Genomic DNA, 13,546 nt, shown 5'->3' with positions numbered 1-13,546 from the left:
GAAAAGGAGTTTCCTGTGTAGCCTTTCAAAATAAGACTTCCACCACGGGCGTTAGCTTTTTATTTTATGTAAATTATGTAACTTATTCAAAACAAAACAGACAAAAATAAACACACAGCTCAATAATAATGTAAGGGATGAATTTGAAAGTTTAATGTTTATGAATACAGTGTTAGGTTGCGTGTTTTAAACACATGAAGCGAGGTAAATATTTGATTTTAAAAGGTTTGACCGGAATTCCTAGAGAGAAAAGTGTCTGACTTGACAGCAGTAGGTTTAGATGGTCGTTAGTAGCTGGGGCTCCCCGGGATTGTTCACAATAACAGAGGAAGGCGCACCAGCTCTGACCAAATAAGACCCAGTCGTGGTTTAAGATCCTGTTTCGGAACCGTACAAACGGAAACCACCGTTAACGCGTTCCTGTGCGAAGGGCTTCTACTCAGCTATTGTTTGTACCAAGCTAGCTTTGTCCTTCGCAGTCACAGCCGTGGTGGGTTGCTGATATATTTATACAAATCGGTTGTGGAATATGGCTCAGCATGGACATCATGTAGCCAGTTCCCAAAAAGCACTAATGCTGGAGATGAAAAGTCTTCAAGATGAGCCAGTGGAAGGTTTCAAGATAACTTTAGTGGACGAGTCGGACATGTACAACTGGGAAGTAGCAATATTCGGACCCCCAAATACACACTACGAGGGTGGTTATTTTAAGGTGAGTAGCTAATGTTAGCTAGCAGACGATCTATTGTTCTTTAGCTGGTGAGTTTAGCCTACATTCAAGTAATGTAGTCATAAAGAACAGCCCAGTGATAATAACATCTGTCTTTTTGTAGCCGTTTTAACAACAGCAGGTAGTAGTTAATCACGTTAACTTGGCTAATGGGCAGTTTTCTGTCTGTGAATATGACAGCTCTTTGTTCAACTTTAAATCAACTCTACTCAATCACAGTTTAATTCAGTGGTACATGCTAGTGGACACGAAACTTTTAATGGCTTGTTTTTCCTCAAAATCTAAATTGACTGAGGCACCTTCCATGTGTCACTTTGCTTTCGACCACGTTTGAACACGATTACTTTTATGTTAACATTAAACAAAAGGTTGTTAGCAAATCCGCCTCCAGCTTTAACTCTGTGTGTGGGCAAACTCATCAATTAGCTAATTCAACCATTTTTCCTTTGCGCTTATCATCACAAATTTAGCATCCACATGTTCGAGCAAGTTTTCTGTTTGTTCAAATGTACCAATCAATAATGTGCTGTAGGCAGCCTCGCTTCTGAAATGTAATCAGTGGTTGAATTTGTTCAAGCGAGTTACTTCCTCTCCTGAGAGTAAAGATGTGTTGTTCCTGTTTATGCGGATTGGTTCTTCAAAAAAAAAAAAAAAAAAAAAAGTCTGCCATTTGACACAGACTCCACCAGCTTATCTTACTTACACAGTGTCCTGTGGCTCGGACCCTCGACGTGTAATGGCTTATTTCTTTTAATCCAAAAAGTTCACAACAGTGACCAACACAGTAGCTTTGTATTTGTTGCATAGCATGCATCCTTCTGTTGTTTTCTCACAAACCAGTATGAGAAAATCTGCTTCAGATGTTGCCTAACAGTGTGAGTATTGTTCCAAGTGCTGTACTAATGTGGTTATTCAGCCTGTAGAGCACTATGATTAATTTACTTTGTCCAGCAAAGTCTAATAAACTCCTAGTGGCTCTGCCTCAGACTTGGCCTAGATGCTTATTTTATTGTGCATCAAATAACAGATAATGGGCCTTTTATTGAAGGGGACACAATAGTCCTGTTTTACTGTGGAAAAACAGAAATGGTATAGGTTAGGAGGAAGGAACTTTAATTCATAGCAATCACAGCAAATCAAATTCTAGCCTTTCACAGCGGCTCAGCTGAAACATATCTGTACCTGTGATTGGATTGTTCCACATGTTGTGGCCGCTCCATGTTTCTAACCCCTCTCTTCAGTTGTTGCTTTGTAAATTCCAGTTCTTGAGGGGCATGTTTTTTTCCCCTAGCCTGTGAACACAAGCACAGGGCACCGGCCCCAGCCACCGTACTGTGTGTCTGTGTGGGTGCTGTGCACAGGATTCCTTTGTCGGGCCAGGAATGCACAGCCTGACTGTGAAATCCACCACATGGTCGTGACTCATTGTTCTTGTACCGTGTTTCCATCCAACCGGTTTGCCAAAATCTAGCAAAAAGGGAAAAAAAGTAAACACCTGTTTTGAACATGCTACCTAAAACAAACTGGTGGTTATGACGTGCTGCGGACGCCCATTCAACTGAAACTGACGTCACGAGAAACCTAGCTGAGTCAGGTGTTTGTTTCACGCGGGTGTAGCTCTCATGACAAATACATTATCCCTGCAGGCACAAAGGGGACGGAGACATGTTGAAATGTTATTCAGGCAGGAATAGATAACTGTCCTGGTTCCACAGTGTAGAAGTAAACAAACATATACAGTATCCTGATAAATTAACCTTTGACCCACAGGTTTCACATGTTGACATTTCATTCACTGGCCAGGGAGAGATTTTCAGGCTGCCTGTCTACTGCTTTGTCATGTGAAGTACCCCCCAGGCTAAGAGCAGCTGATGATTATTATTTGTCAGATTGTCCAATAGGGGGACTTCTGTTAGACTTTATGGGATGCTTGCACAGTGTTTTGGCATTTTCAATTTCTGCATAACATCTACTTTATATAGTCATGTATGTTAATAAAAATATATGTTAATATTCAAGATGTTAGTATCTCATCACAAAGTTTTATTCTAATCAGTTTTACTTGTTGAGCAAAGGCTGAAAAAAAGACTGCTCCTAACAACTTCAACATGCTGTGATAACCCATTTCTAGATTAAGTGACTCAAAAGTAATTGCTGTACTTTCTGACAAGGACTGGTAGCTTCCACCTCTATGCAGACGCAACCAATAGGCTTTACCTTACATGGTGTTAAGTACAGACATGTATTTCCATTAGTGTGTTTGAAGCTGATGGTTAGTTTATTGCTTACTGGGTCAGAATTCAACTTCATGTCTGTTGCTGAAACTAAATGAATGACTTTCCACTTTGTTAGAGGTACCGTTTTTATGTATGGTGTAAGTAGGAGTATGAGTATCAAACACCCACTATGTTTGTTGTGGTTTTTATTCCTACATCCTGTACTTGTGCAGCTCCAAACTCAGCTTTTCAGAACTGTGTCTTTGCTTTGTCTGGGACTGAGACTGTCGGTTCACGTTTGACAACATCTGACCTCTTCCTGCTCTGCTTTGTGTCGAGCACAACCACAGATAATGACCTACTGTGCACTATACATCCATGGTTATGAGGTAATCTTGCTGTGTTCAGAGAGGATTCTCATGGTGACGTACAGATTGTGCTGTGTGTGTAACCGGGCTGCACTGCTGTGTAAAAACCTGGATCTTTAATGGATGGCTGTGTCATCTGTGTCCCATGCAGTTATTATGTATATCTATTGTGTAAACTGGATCTTTGCAGCTTATATTGCGAAAGAAAATACCTTTCATATCTCAGTCAAGTGGTTTTCTCGACTGAGCCGATATGAACAAAGGGTGTTGCCCTTTGGTTTTGGCCCGGGCCTGCCTGTCTTTTTTAGCTTTTGACAATCAGTTGACAGACACCAGTTCTGTAAAGCAGCTGACTCTGTATTTGTGCCTGCCTGTCTTCCTTCTATCTCGGGTGCATGCTACGTAATCTGCACAGGCTCCACGCTAGTGTTGCAGCAATGGAGGGGAGGGTACAGGCAGAAGGACCCAACCCAGCTGCGGAGAGCTTGGCTGGGCAGGGCCTGTGTGAGCTGCCGGAGTCATGTTTCCCCCTCTGGCTGTGACACAGAGAAACAGGAGCGGAGCAGAGAGGGGAAAAGAAGAAGGAGCACGGGATCACAAGCAGGCACAGCTCTTCATAGAGTGGTCCCCCCCTTTGAAAGGGGAACCTGCTGTGAGCAGAAGTGAGTGTAGGGCCCCTTTAGATGGTTATAACCGACCGTGCCCTGAAGCCACAGCAGTGTGTTCCTTTCCTCCTCCTGTTTGTGTTAGGAAGACAAACAGGAAGTTGTTTTCCAGTGTATTAATCATACCTCCCAGACATGGTTCTGTTTGGAATGAGGTCAAATCACTTAATCAAGAATCGGTTTAAAACTCCAGTTTTTGGTTCTTTTCCCTCTGCTCTGTGCCCTTCTGCTGGTTGGAGAACCAAGCTAATGAGGCCTGTTGGGTATGAACAAGATAATCTCTGGGACCTGTGTGTGTGTGTAAGTGTTGTAGGTTAAGGAATTTGTTCCACACAAGGACCTTTTCCCCGTAATTCAGGCTGATTGTAGTGTGTGTGTGTGTGTGGGGCGGGGGGGTGTTAAGGTCTGTAGAGACGGTAAAGAGGTGCACAGGGAGAACGGAATGATTTGTTCTGTTCAGGGTCTTTGCATTGACCTGGTTTACTTTGCCTTGCTGTCATTTTCCACAGGGTGGGGTGCTGTTCTCTGTTCAAGGCAAGTTTTTTTAGGTCACAATTCAGGAAAGATTTTTTAATAGAAAGAGGAAACGAATCTTGCATTCTGCATTCTCGGTAACGAGAGAAATCTTTCAGACGTCTTTTTGTGCATGCTTTGGCAGGAAATTGGCTGCACTTTCATGTCTCCTGCTCAAATGAGTTCTTCAAAGTGGACCACCTTTTGACTGTGGATGCTGTTAATTCTGCGCTCAATCCAATTATGAGGCATGATCTGCAAAGCGGTAGTATGTTGCAACAAATGCACTGAGGTTAGCACTTTGTCATTGATCTTGTGTGTTAGCAGCTTTATGTGAGCAGACAAAGCGGAGAAGACATGGTTGCTGTTCTGACTAAATCTACATCACCACAGTTTTTCTTTACACAGGATTTTAAAATGAAACATTTTTGCACCATTTAAGCAATGAAGGGCCCTTCATAACATTTTGACTTTGACTTCAAAAGAGCTGCATGCAATGCAATTTCCCCATTGTGGGACTAATAAAGGTTTCTTAATGGATTAGGTCGCCTGTAATTGATTGTCCATATTCAATTAACCCTTGACGCTATAGTTGTGTGTGTCTTTAGGCCTTTATATGCAGCTTGTTCAAGGTAGGACTGGATCTTGCTTTGCACCTCTACCACTGCAGAACACACCGAACTAGATACTAACATAACAGCACCCCTCTGTTAACGGAACTCCACGAATTTGGTTTGTAGAGGCAGTAAAGCTGGGGCCATTTTTGTGGCTTTCTTTGCTGTTTGTTAGGAAAGGGAATACAGGTAATTTGAGGTTTATCTCCTTGTTTTCCACCTCACCTTTCTGTGTAAAAGGTATTTTGAGGGGTCACAGGACACAAAGGCGTAACTGTCTGAGCGGCAGCCATGCTACATCACTCCTCTGATTATGCAATGTCGAGAAAGATTCTGAAGGCTAATGTTGGTGTTGCATTACATCGACTGTGTTGGTTTGGTGTGAACGAGCAAAGGTGGCACTAAGACTTTAACATGTATGTCTTCTTTGCAAGGCATGATCTGTGTGTGTGTGCTTTGTTTTTCATCTAGTAACGGACTATGTGATAGGAGTGTTATGAATCATAGAAGGAAATGTGGTGACTGGTAAGACCTGTTAAGGAGGGGGTTGGGGTGTCTGCATCGCCATGTCCAAACACTCGGTTTCTTGTTAAGTCTAGAGACCTAAACATATTTCATAGTAAAAAGAGGCACATCGTTTCAAAAATCTGCCCTAATATTACAAGTAGTGTGAACACTAGGAGTAAATACAGAAAAAGTCATACATGTTAAAGTAAAAGCCTAAATATGTGGATAATTGACAGAGACTCACATAACAGTCTATTCAAATGAACACCTTACAACACGATCTCTGGAAACTCAAAGGAGAAAGGTGATATTTGCCTTTTGAGACCCTGCAGCATCGTCCTTGCTCTTCCTCCATGTGTTTCTTCTCCCCTGTCTGTTTAGTGTTGATGAGATGGGCTGCTCACTGGTGCAGAGCAAACAAGCTAACAATGCAGCCTGACAGTGTTTAGGCCAACTCCATCACACTTCTTTACTCCATGTATCTTCTTCTCCTTTTCCCCGGGTCGCTCCATCCATGGTTTGCTGATGCTGAGTGTGCAGGTCAAGGGCCTCAGTCCTGGTTTGAAATCTATAGTTGTAGGTGCTAAAGTGTAGAACTGTGTTACTACAGTTTAAAGCTTCATTGTGAAATCGTGGTCGTACCTTCTTACAAGGATCAATGCTCATGCGTAGCATATCCCCGCCGTCCTGCTTTGCTGTCTACTATCTTACAGACCCACAGGATGTGCTAAATAAGCAATTTTATGGACAGTGTTGAAGCTTAAACCTCCCAGCAACAGACAAAGTGTGATATATGTGGTTTTGTCTGTTTAATGAGACTGTGCCATTTTCCTGTCAGGGTTTTCTTCCATATCTGCTCATCTTGTTATGGATAGGTTTGGGTAAAGCTGGCTTAACGGCTCTTTGCCAAAACTGAAATTAAATTTAATGGGGCTTTGGGATTTTTGCCATTACTCTTTTCAGACATCCACAGCTTTGAAAAGCTCATTAAAAAGGTTTTTGATCCACACACTGTTTCATGGAAAAGACCTGGAAGAAAAACAAACTTAAAACCTGTTCACTCTCTGTTTTTGAGTTTAGTTAAGTTTTGGCATAACGGTACATTCTGTTGAGTGCCATCTTGCACTGAAATGTTTCCATCTTCCTGAATTGGACCAAATGTTTTTTTTGAATGCTAGTGAGAACTAGCGTGGCGGTCGTCGCTGGTCGTTGCCAGCTCAGTGATTAGGTTCCAAATTAAAACAGACATTTGAGTGTCTGTGGGCATGCTGTGGAATCAGAGGCAAATGAAGGGCCGTTTTACTCAAAAATGCACTCTAAGGTTTCATTTGCCCACTGCTCTGTCAGTGGGTTGATATCATCTTAATGCTTATATTGTTTTGTGAGAAAAACCAAGCACTGAGTACTGCTGCATGGCTTCCTCCACTCCCCCGCCCCCGGCTGGCTGCTATGAGCTGAGCTCCTGCCAGCCTGTAATGTGTACAATGTTGGCTTGAACCCTGCACTCTGATGGGCCACCAGCTTTCTGGCAGTGTCACTGTTCCCTCTCTGTTTCAGAGCAAGTTTGTTCTGTTTGTTGGAAATCAGGTTGAGTTTTCACAGTTTGACAAAGGCTGAATTTATCTGCAGGTCAGGATGTACTGACACACAGCACAGTGAATCATGAACAGATCACACTTTCAGTGTTCTTTTGCTGTATGCGCTCACCATGTTATACAGTCAACGAGGGCTGAAAGCTTATACTACATATTCAACCTCCTTTATTCTAAATTAAATTCCTCATTCCTCCTCCCACTCCTCCACCACCACCCCGCTCCCATGCAGCAGATACCCCCCCCCCCCCCACCTCGTTTTTTCACCGTGGCAAGGACCAGCTGACCATGCCGAATCAGCAACTGTGTGTGTGTGTGTGTATATATGACAAGAGGATCAGCAGAAGGTTTCCTGCTGTGAGCGGTGTGTGCGTGTGTGTAATCAGTTCAGTCGGTGTGCACTCCCCCTGTCCGTGGCTCTCTCATGGCACGCCTCATGGAAAAGGGAGGAGGGGTCCTCCACACACAGAATGTACACTGTGTGAGTGTTGAGGTGTGGTTTCAATGTGAGTGCATAGAATAGGAGAACTCGGGTGTGAGTAGTGGATTGTCTTGGGTTGCAGTGACAGCTGGAGAGGACAAACACAATGTCTTTATACAACCCCCCCCCCTTCAGTCACCGATGTTTCTCTGAGCTCCACACACTGTGCAGCTGAACGCACTCCCTTCCTCCAACACCATATTACATTACACTGTCATTAGCTTGTCTGAGCTCAGCCACCTCAGTACAGTTTGCAGTGACTCCACAGCTACTATTTATAGGTACCTCTCAATCATTGTAGAAGCTGATCAGCATGCTTGTATAGATCTTCATTCAGCAGCTGCTTGTTGACATCGGTGCAGGAAATATAGGTCTTTGTTAAGAAAAGCTTTGGCAGCTGTGTGTGTATGTGTGCGTTTGTACAGGTAAGACTAGCATTGTGAGGGCAAGTTTGAGGAGTGAGAACAGTTTTTGATTTATTCAGTTTTAGGGAGAAATCAAGGAAAATGTTCACACATTTATGCGTTGGATTCAGGTTAGGGTGTGTGACTAGTGAAAGGATTACAGTGAATGCCCTGTCAAAAATGGACAGACAGATGTTTGTTTGTTTTCTCTGCACCATTGTACGGACTTGCATTCTGGAATCTGAAGTGATTTTTAAAGTCAGGTAGCATCATGTATTTTTCCCAGCTGTTCCTCTCTCTAATCCCAATACTACAAGATTTTAAAATAACAGCACAACCCATGCGACAGGGTATTAAGATTATCCTGCCAGAGGAACCTTCAGGAAGAAATGCACAACATCACATGATCTAGTGTGTGAGTAGATGTAAACAACTTGAAACTTGGAGAGCAACAGCTTGTTGTTATGTTAGTTTGCAGAACACCACATGAGTCTGCATGATCAAATCACTGTTGTATCTTCAACAAGAGCTTGAGGTGAGATTTTAACTGTCACTTTCAATATGAATCAACTGTAGTTTCCTAGCCAGTATTAGCATCAAGTGCTAGAATATTTAATGTTGTTTGAACATTGCTCAAACCCCTCTTATAAAGGCAGTTTTGAAAGTGTTGACAAAGACAAAGACAGACTTCTGATTTTTAGCTCCTAAATAATTTAATGTTAACAGGACAGATGAGTCAGAGAGCACTTGAGGGGGTTTAAGACCCTTCACATTAACAGATTATCTGAACATGGGTATGGACAGATTTCTTTTCTGATTGTCAGGCAAGGTTATTCAAGGATAATCGGCCCAAGACACTGTGTGTGCTCTGTTTAAGCTGAAGGATTCATCCTCTCTGTGTTGGACTAATCGGTGGAAATGGTTCCCAAACAGTAACCATTTGGAATGAAGGAGTCATCGCTTGTCTGTTGGCATAGCAGAAGAGTAAATATGCTGCCTGCCATGTTGCTAACACGTGTCTTCTCTCACCGACAGGCTCGGATCAAATTTCCCGTGGACTACCCGTACTCCCCTCCTTCTTTCCGCTTCCTCACCAAGATGTGGCACCCCAACATCTATGAAGTAAGATTAGCCAAGTTTAAAAGCATGAACAAAACTGGGTGAAGAAAATGTCCCCAAGGGAAATGTTTGTGCCAGATATTAAAGAATGACTTATAATGTGCCTAGATAATGAAATCACAATAAGATAAATTAAAAGTTTTTTGTATCTGAATTGTTTTGTCTGAACATATTCTCTCATGTTCCTAGAATGGGGATGTGTGTATTTCAATCCTGCACCCACCAGTGGACGATCCACAGAGCGGAGAGCTGCCTTCAGAGAGGTGGAATCCCACACAGAATGTCAGGTACAACCTTTGCTTGTCTGAAACATTCATCCAACCCCCTGCAGCTTTACATTTTTTAAGATTTCCCTTTGATGCACGATGCTACCTGAATAAAAGAAATATACAATTATGAGCTGCCTGTAGCTGCCCAGAGCCCTGGCCTTGCATTGGGATAGAGAGGAACTGTTGAGAGAGCTGATGGGAGATCACTTATTATAAAAACAAGACAATTGTTTGGGGCTTTTTTCCTTTAACTGCCTACCAACATGCTGCAGTTTAGATTCCAAAAACAACCAAACATCATGTATAATTCATGCTCCCTTTATTTCAGATATTTATTTGACCCAGATTAAATTATTCAGCCCCTCCAGCTTTCCCTGTTTTCTCTCTCCTTGTTTGGACAGACTCTACCCTAACTGTCTTCAGTAATGGGGTCTCTGTAGCCCTCAAGCTGATAATGGCAACACCAACAAATATCAAAACAGCCTCGTATCATCAACTGTGGTTGAAAGCGCTTGTATAATGTAGTGAACAACCCAACCCCTTTTCTGCCAGGTTTAAAACAAGCCGGCTGCTTCACTTTCCCTCCTTCTCAGTCTCTTCCTGTCCACGTGTCTTTCCATCTCTGTACATCTCTTTGTCCTACACTCTCAATGTCTCTTGTCTCATCTTACCTCCATCTTTGCTTCACTACCCCTCCCATCTCTGTTTTCCTTCCTTCTCCTCATCTTGTATTGCTCCTCTCTATTTTAATCTTTCTCCACTCTCCCTCAGGACCATCCTGCTCAGCGTGATCTCTCTGCTGAACGAACCCAACACATTCTCTCCAGCCAATGTGGACGCATCCGTCATGTACCGCAAGTGGAGGGACAGCAAGGGCAAGGACAGAGAGTACATTGAGATCATCAGGTACCAAGAACCACACAACCCACACTCTTGACATTTCAAATGGAAGATCCAGCCCTGTGCCCTCACCTCCTTTGTCTCTCTTTTTTTAACAGGAAGCAGGTGCTGGCTACCAAAGCTGAAGCGGAACGGGATGGTGTGAAGGTTCCCGTCACGTTGGACGAGTACTGTGTCCGCACACAGGTCCCACCCACAGACGACGGCTCCAACCTCCTATATGACGACTACTACGATGACGAAGAGCTGGAGGATGAAGACGACGACGAGGACAACAACGAGGACTGTTTCTATGACGAGGACGACTCGGGCACAGAGGACTCCTGACCTTCCCTCCCTGTGACGTTGCCCACCACCCCCCACACCTTGTTCTCACCCATACACAGACGTACACAGGCCTCCCCTTGTCTGTCATGGACTGAACTTTAAATCCACCTCCCTTCCTTTACTTAGCACAGCCCCCCCCCCCCCCCCCGTTTACCCTGAGTCACATGTGCAGTCACAGTATGCACACTAAAACCTGATGCATTGAAGAAAGCTACAGAGTTGCTTTTGTTTGCGTCGTACAAGTTCTCTTTTATTTCTTCAGTGGTTGTCTAAGGTGAGGTTACACACATGATACACACACATAGCAGGACAACTTAAAGGTGTAATTTGTGCTGCCTTTGTTTGGAAACTGGGCTCCCTCTTCTTCGCCCCCTTTCCCTTCCCCCACCACACACACACACAGCAAGCAGAGAGCATGTAGAAATGTATGTGTACAATTTATACCTTTAAAGTTCTGCCGTTTTCACTGCATTTGCTGATAGTTGGTTTAAATTTTCTCAAAAGCCTTTGGCAACCACACAGTCATTGTTACACTTAATCTTTTAAAACTTGCCCAAAGGTTGGGCATGCCTTTTCTTTCTGTCGTCAGTAGGCAGAAAAGTAATGCCATAGGTTAGATCAGAACATAGTAAAAAAAAAAAGAGGAGAGAGTGTTTGCAAAGGAAGCTAATATTAGGGACATACTGGCATACTGTGTGTGTTTCAGAAAGTCATTTCTGCCTCTGAGCCATGCGTTTGACCTCTGGTTAGCAGGCCGCCATGTTTCACCTCTGACCTTTTAAGCCCCAGGGCTTGTGCTGCTCCACACAGGGAAGTTATCCATTTAAAAAAAAAATAAAATCGACACTCCCTTGTGCCTTCCCTCACTCTGATATTTCAGATTAGATGACTCATCCTAAGATGGTAGAAGGGAAATATTTCAGGCTCACCTTCACGCCTCAGGTGGGGCTACTGTGCAGATAGCAGCCTCCTGATGGAACAAGTTTCAGCTTATTTTACAGCACCACCTCTTTTCAGATGTGTCTGGGGTGTATAGATGACAAAAGCGAGATCCAGCAGCTGAACTAAAGAATGGAATGTAGATCAGAACCCCACAGACATCCTCTCCTGACTGCCACGCAGCCTTCATCGTACAGGCACATGCTACTAGTGGCCTGGATGCATTAAGAAACAGCTAGCTGAGCCTCCTGCTGCTCGTGAAACTAAATGCAATGTACTGTAGTTAACAAAAACCTATGCAGTCAGTGCTTGAACTTAATATGCAGTGCTTTAAAACGTGGCAGTGAAACTGGGCTTTGCAAAGGTCTGACCTAAACTCCACACCAGCTGTTTATCTGCGAGGGCTCCTCGGTTAGAGATGGACATGTGTAGTCTTATCAGTCTTTGTGTTTCTCTCAGAGTAGCACAAGTTTCCTGGGCAGAAGAGAGATCGCCCCCTGCTGGCGTGTTGTCAGCATAGCCTGCAGCCATCTTGACTCGCCTGAATCATCGAACCCTGTTACCTCAGAGCAGATCCTGTAGCAGTGTGAGTGATTCAGAAGATTGAAAATGGCCTGATGAATTTGTAGACTGACTGGGCGTCTGCTGTCAGGGCCCCTCTCCTAACTGCCAGGAGTGCTCTGCTGCACACTCACAGGACACATTGCCACCATCCAGCAGTATTTCCGGTTAAATCCTTCATATCGCTGTAACCATGTTTCTGTTTGTGAATATCCGTTTATGAGATGTGCTGAAAAGTGTGGAGAAACGCAACACGGGGAAGGTACTGGGTTTGTCTTTGAGCATGAACAGGAGAATGTGGTTCTTCATTAGCATGCTGTTATGACGTGTTTGTGGTTTTAGATCTGCTATAAGGGTCTGGATTAAAGAGGAAGGTCCTCAATTTTATCTAAAACTGTTGCATTGTGACCTGGCTGAGGGTTGTTTTTTTCATTTTGGTGTAATGTTTTTATTTCCAAATTGTGGTGTGAGCTGCAATATTTTCTGTCCTATATGTATTGAGATTATTAAGAATGTTGATTGTTTAAAAAAAAAACCCAGGGGTCTTCATGGATTACACGTACCAACAGAAAAAGAAAATTGACACCACACAGAAACATTTACATAGCTGTGAATGCTCTGCACCTGACTGATGTTCAACTACATCACATGTGAAACGGTCCTCCGCTTTCCTTTTGATGTTTGGAAGAATGGAATTCCCTTCTTTCTTTCTTTTTTCCCCCGATCTACTGTTTTATCATCTCTCCTCCCCGTTCGATTGGTGGGCTCTCTGAGGAGAAAATAATCCAGCCGTTAAGAAAACAACAAGAACCTCAGGAAAACACCAACCACCACCAACAAACAAACAATTAAACACATCCTGTTCCACACTGAATGAAGGTGACCTGGGGGAGTCTCACTTTTTGGCTTCGAAGGACTGGTTACAATCTCGAGCTTGATATGCACATGTGCGATCACTTGATTTTTTTTTTTTCTTGTTTATATTTTCTTTTTTTCTTATGGTTTGTAAATCTATTTAAAATCTGAAATAAAGCTCTTTATTAGATACTGGTGGATTCATTATAATTTTATTTTAGTGCTGTAGAGTTGATGCACTGCTGTGGGTCTCACTAGTTTTCTGTGTTTCTTACAGACACCGACCCCAGTGAGTGAGTGAGTGAAACTCAGAGTTAGATCTGAGAGGTAAGGTGTGTGCCTTATTGCATGAGGAAAGCACCTGATGAGATGTGTACACAGTAGTCACTCCACTGAGGGTGGTGGAGACTTTTTTGGATTTTCTGATGGGGGGGGGGGGGGGGCTTACAAAAGCTAGGAGCTGCCAAACAAATATCAATAACCTGA

General features: G+C 43.3%; 1 protein-coding gene across 2 annotated transcripts; it reads left to right on the top strand.

The window, feature by feature from the left end:
• Nucleotides 1-260: 260 nt before the first annotated feature.
• On the top strand, nucleotides 261-12,599 carry LOC114434416 (ubiquitin-conjugating enzyme E2 R2-like). Of its 2 annotated transcripts, none has more exons than XM_028403658.1 (5): nucleotides 261-712; nucleotides 9,126-9,212; nucleotides 9,399-9,496; nucleotides 10,250-10,384; nucleotides 10,477-12,599. In XM_028403658.1, exons 1-5 carry the CDS (start codon nucleotides 530-532, stop codon nucleotides 10,703-10,705), a joined length of 732 nt encoding a protein of 243 aa, XP_028259459.1. In that variant the 5' UTR covers nucleotides 261-529; the 3' UTR covers nucleotides 10,706-12,599. The 2 variants fall into 2 exon arrangements, with proteins under 2 accessions (XP_028259459.1, XP_028259460.1); XM_028403659.1 differs by lacking the exon at nucleotides 261-712 and adding an exon at nucleotides 8,552-8,625.
• Nucleotides 12,600-13,546: the final 947 nt, after the last annotated feature.

Source organism: Parambassis ranga, chromosome 4, assembly GCF_900634625.1.
Source record: "Parambassis ranga chromosome 4, fParRan2.1, whole genome shotgun sequence".
Lineage (NCBI taxonomy): Eukaryota > Metazoa > Chordata > Actinopteri > Ambassidae > Parambassis > Parambassis ranga.
The sequence above is the reverse complement of the archived record's forward strand: the minus strand, read 5'-3'. Positions and strand labels throughout refer to the sequence as shown.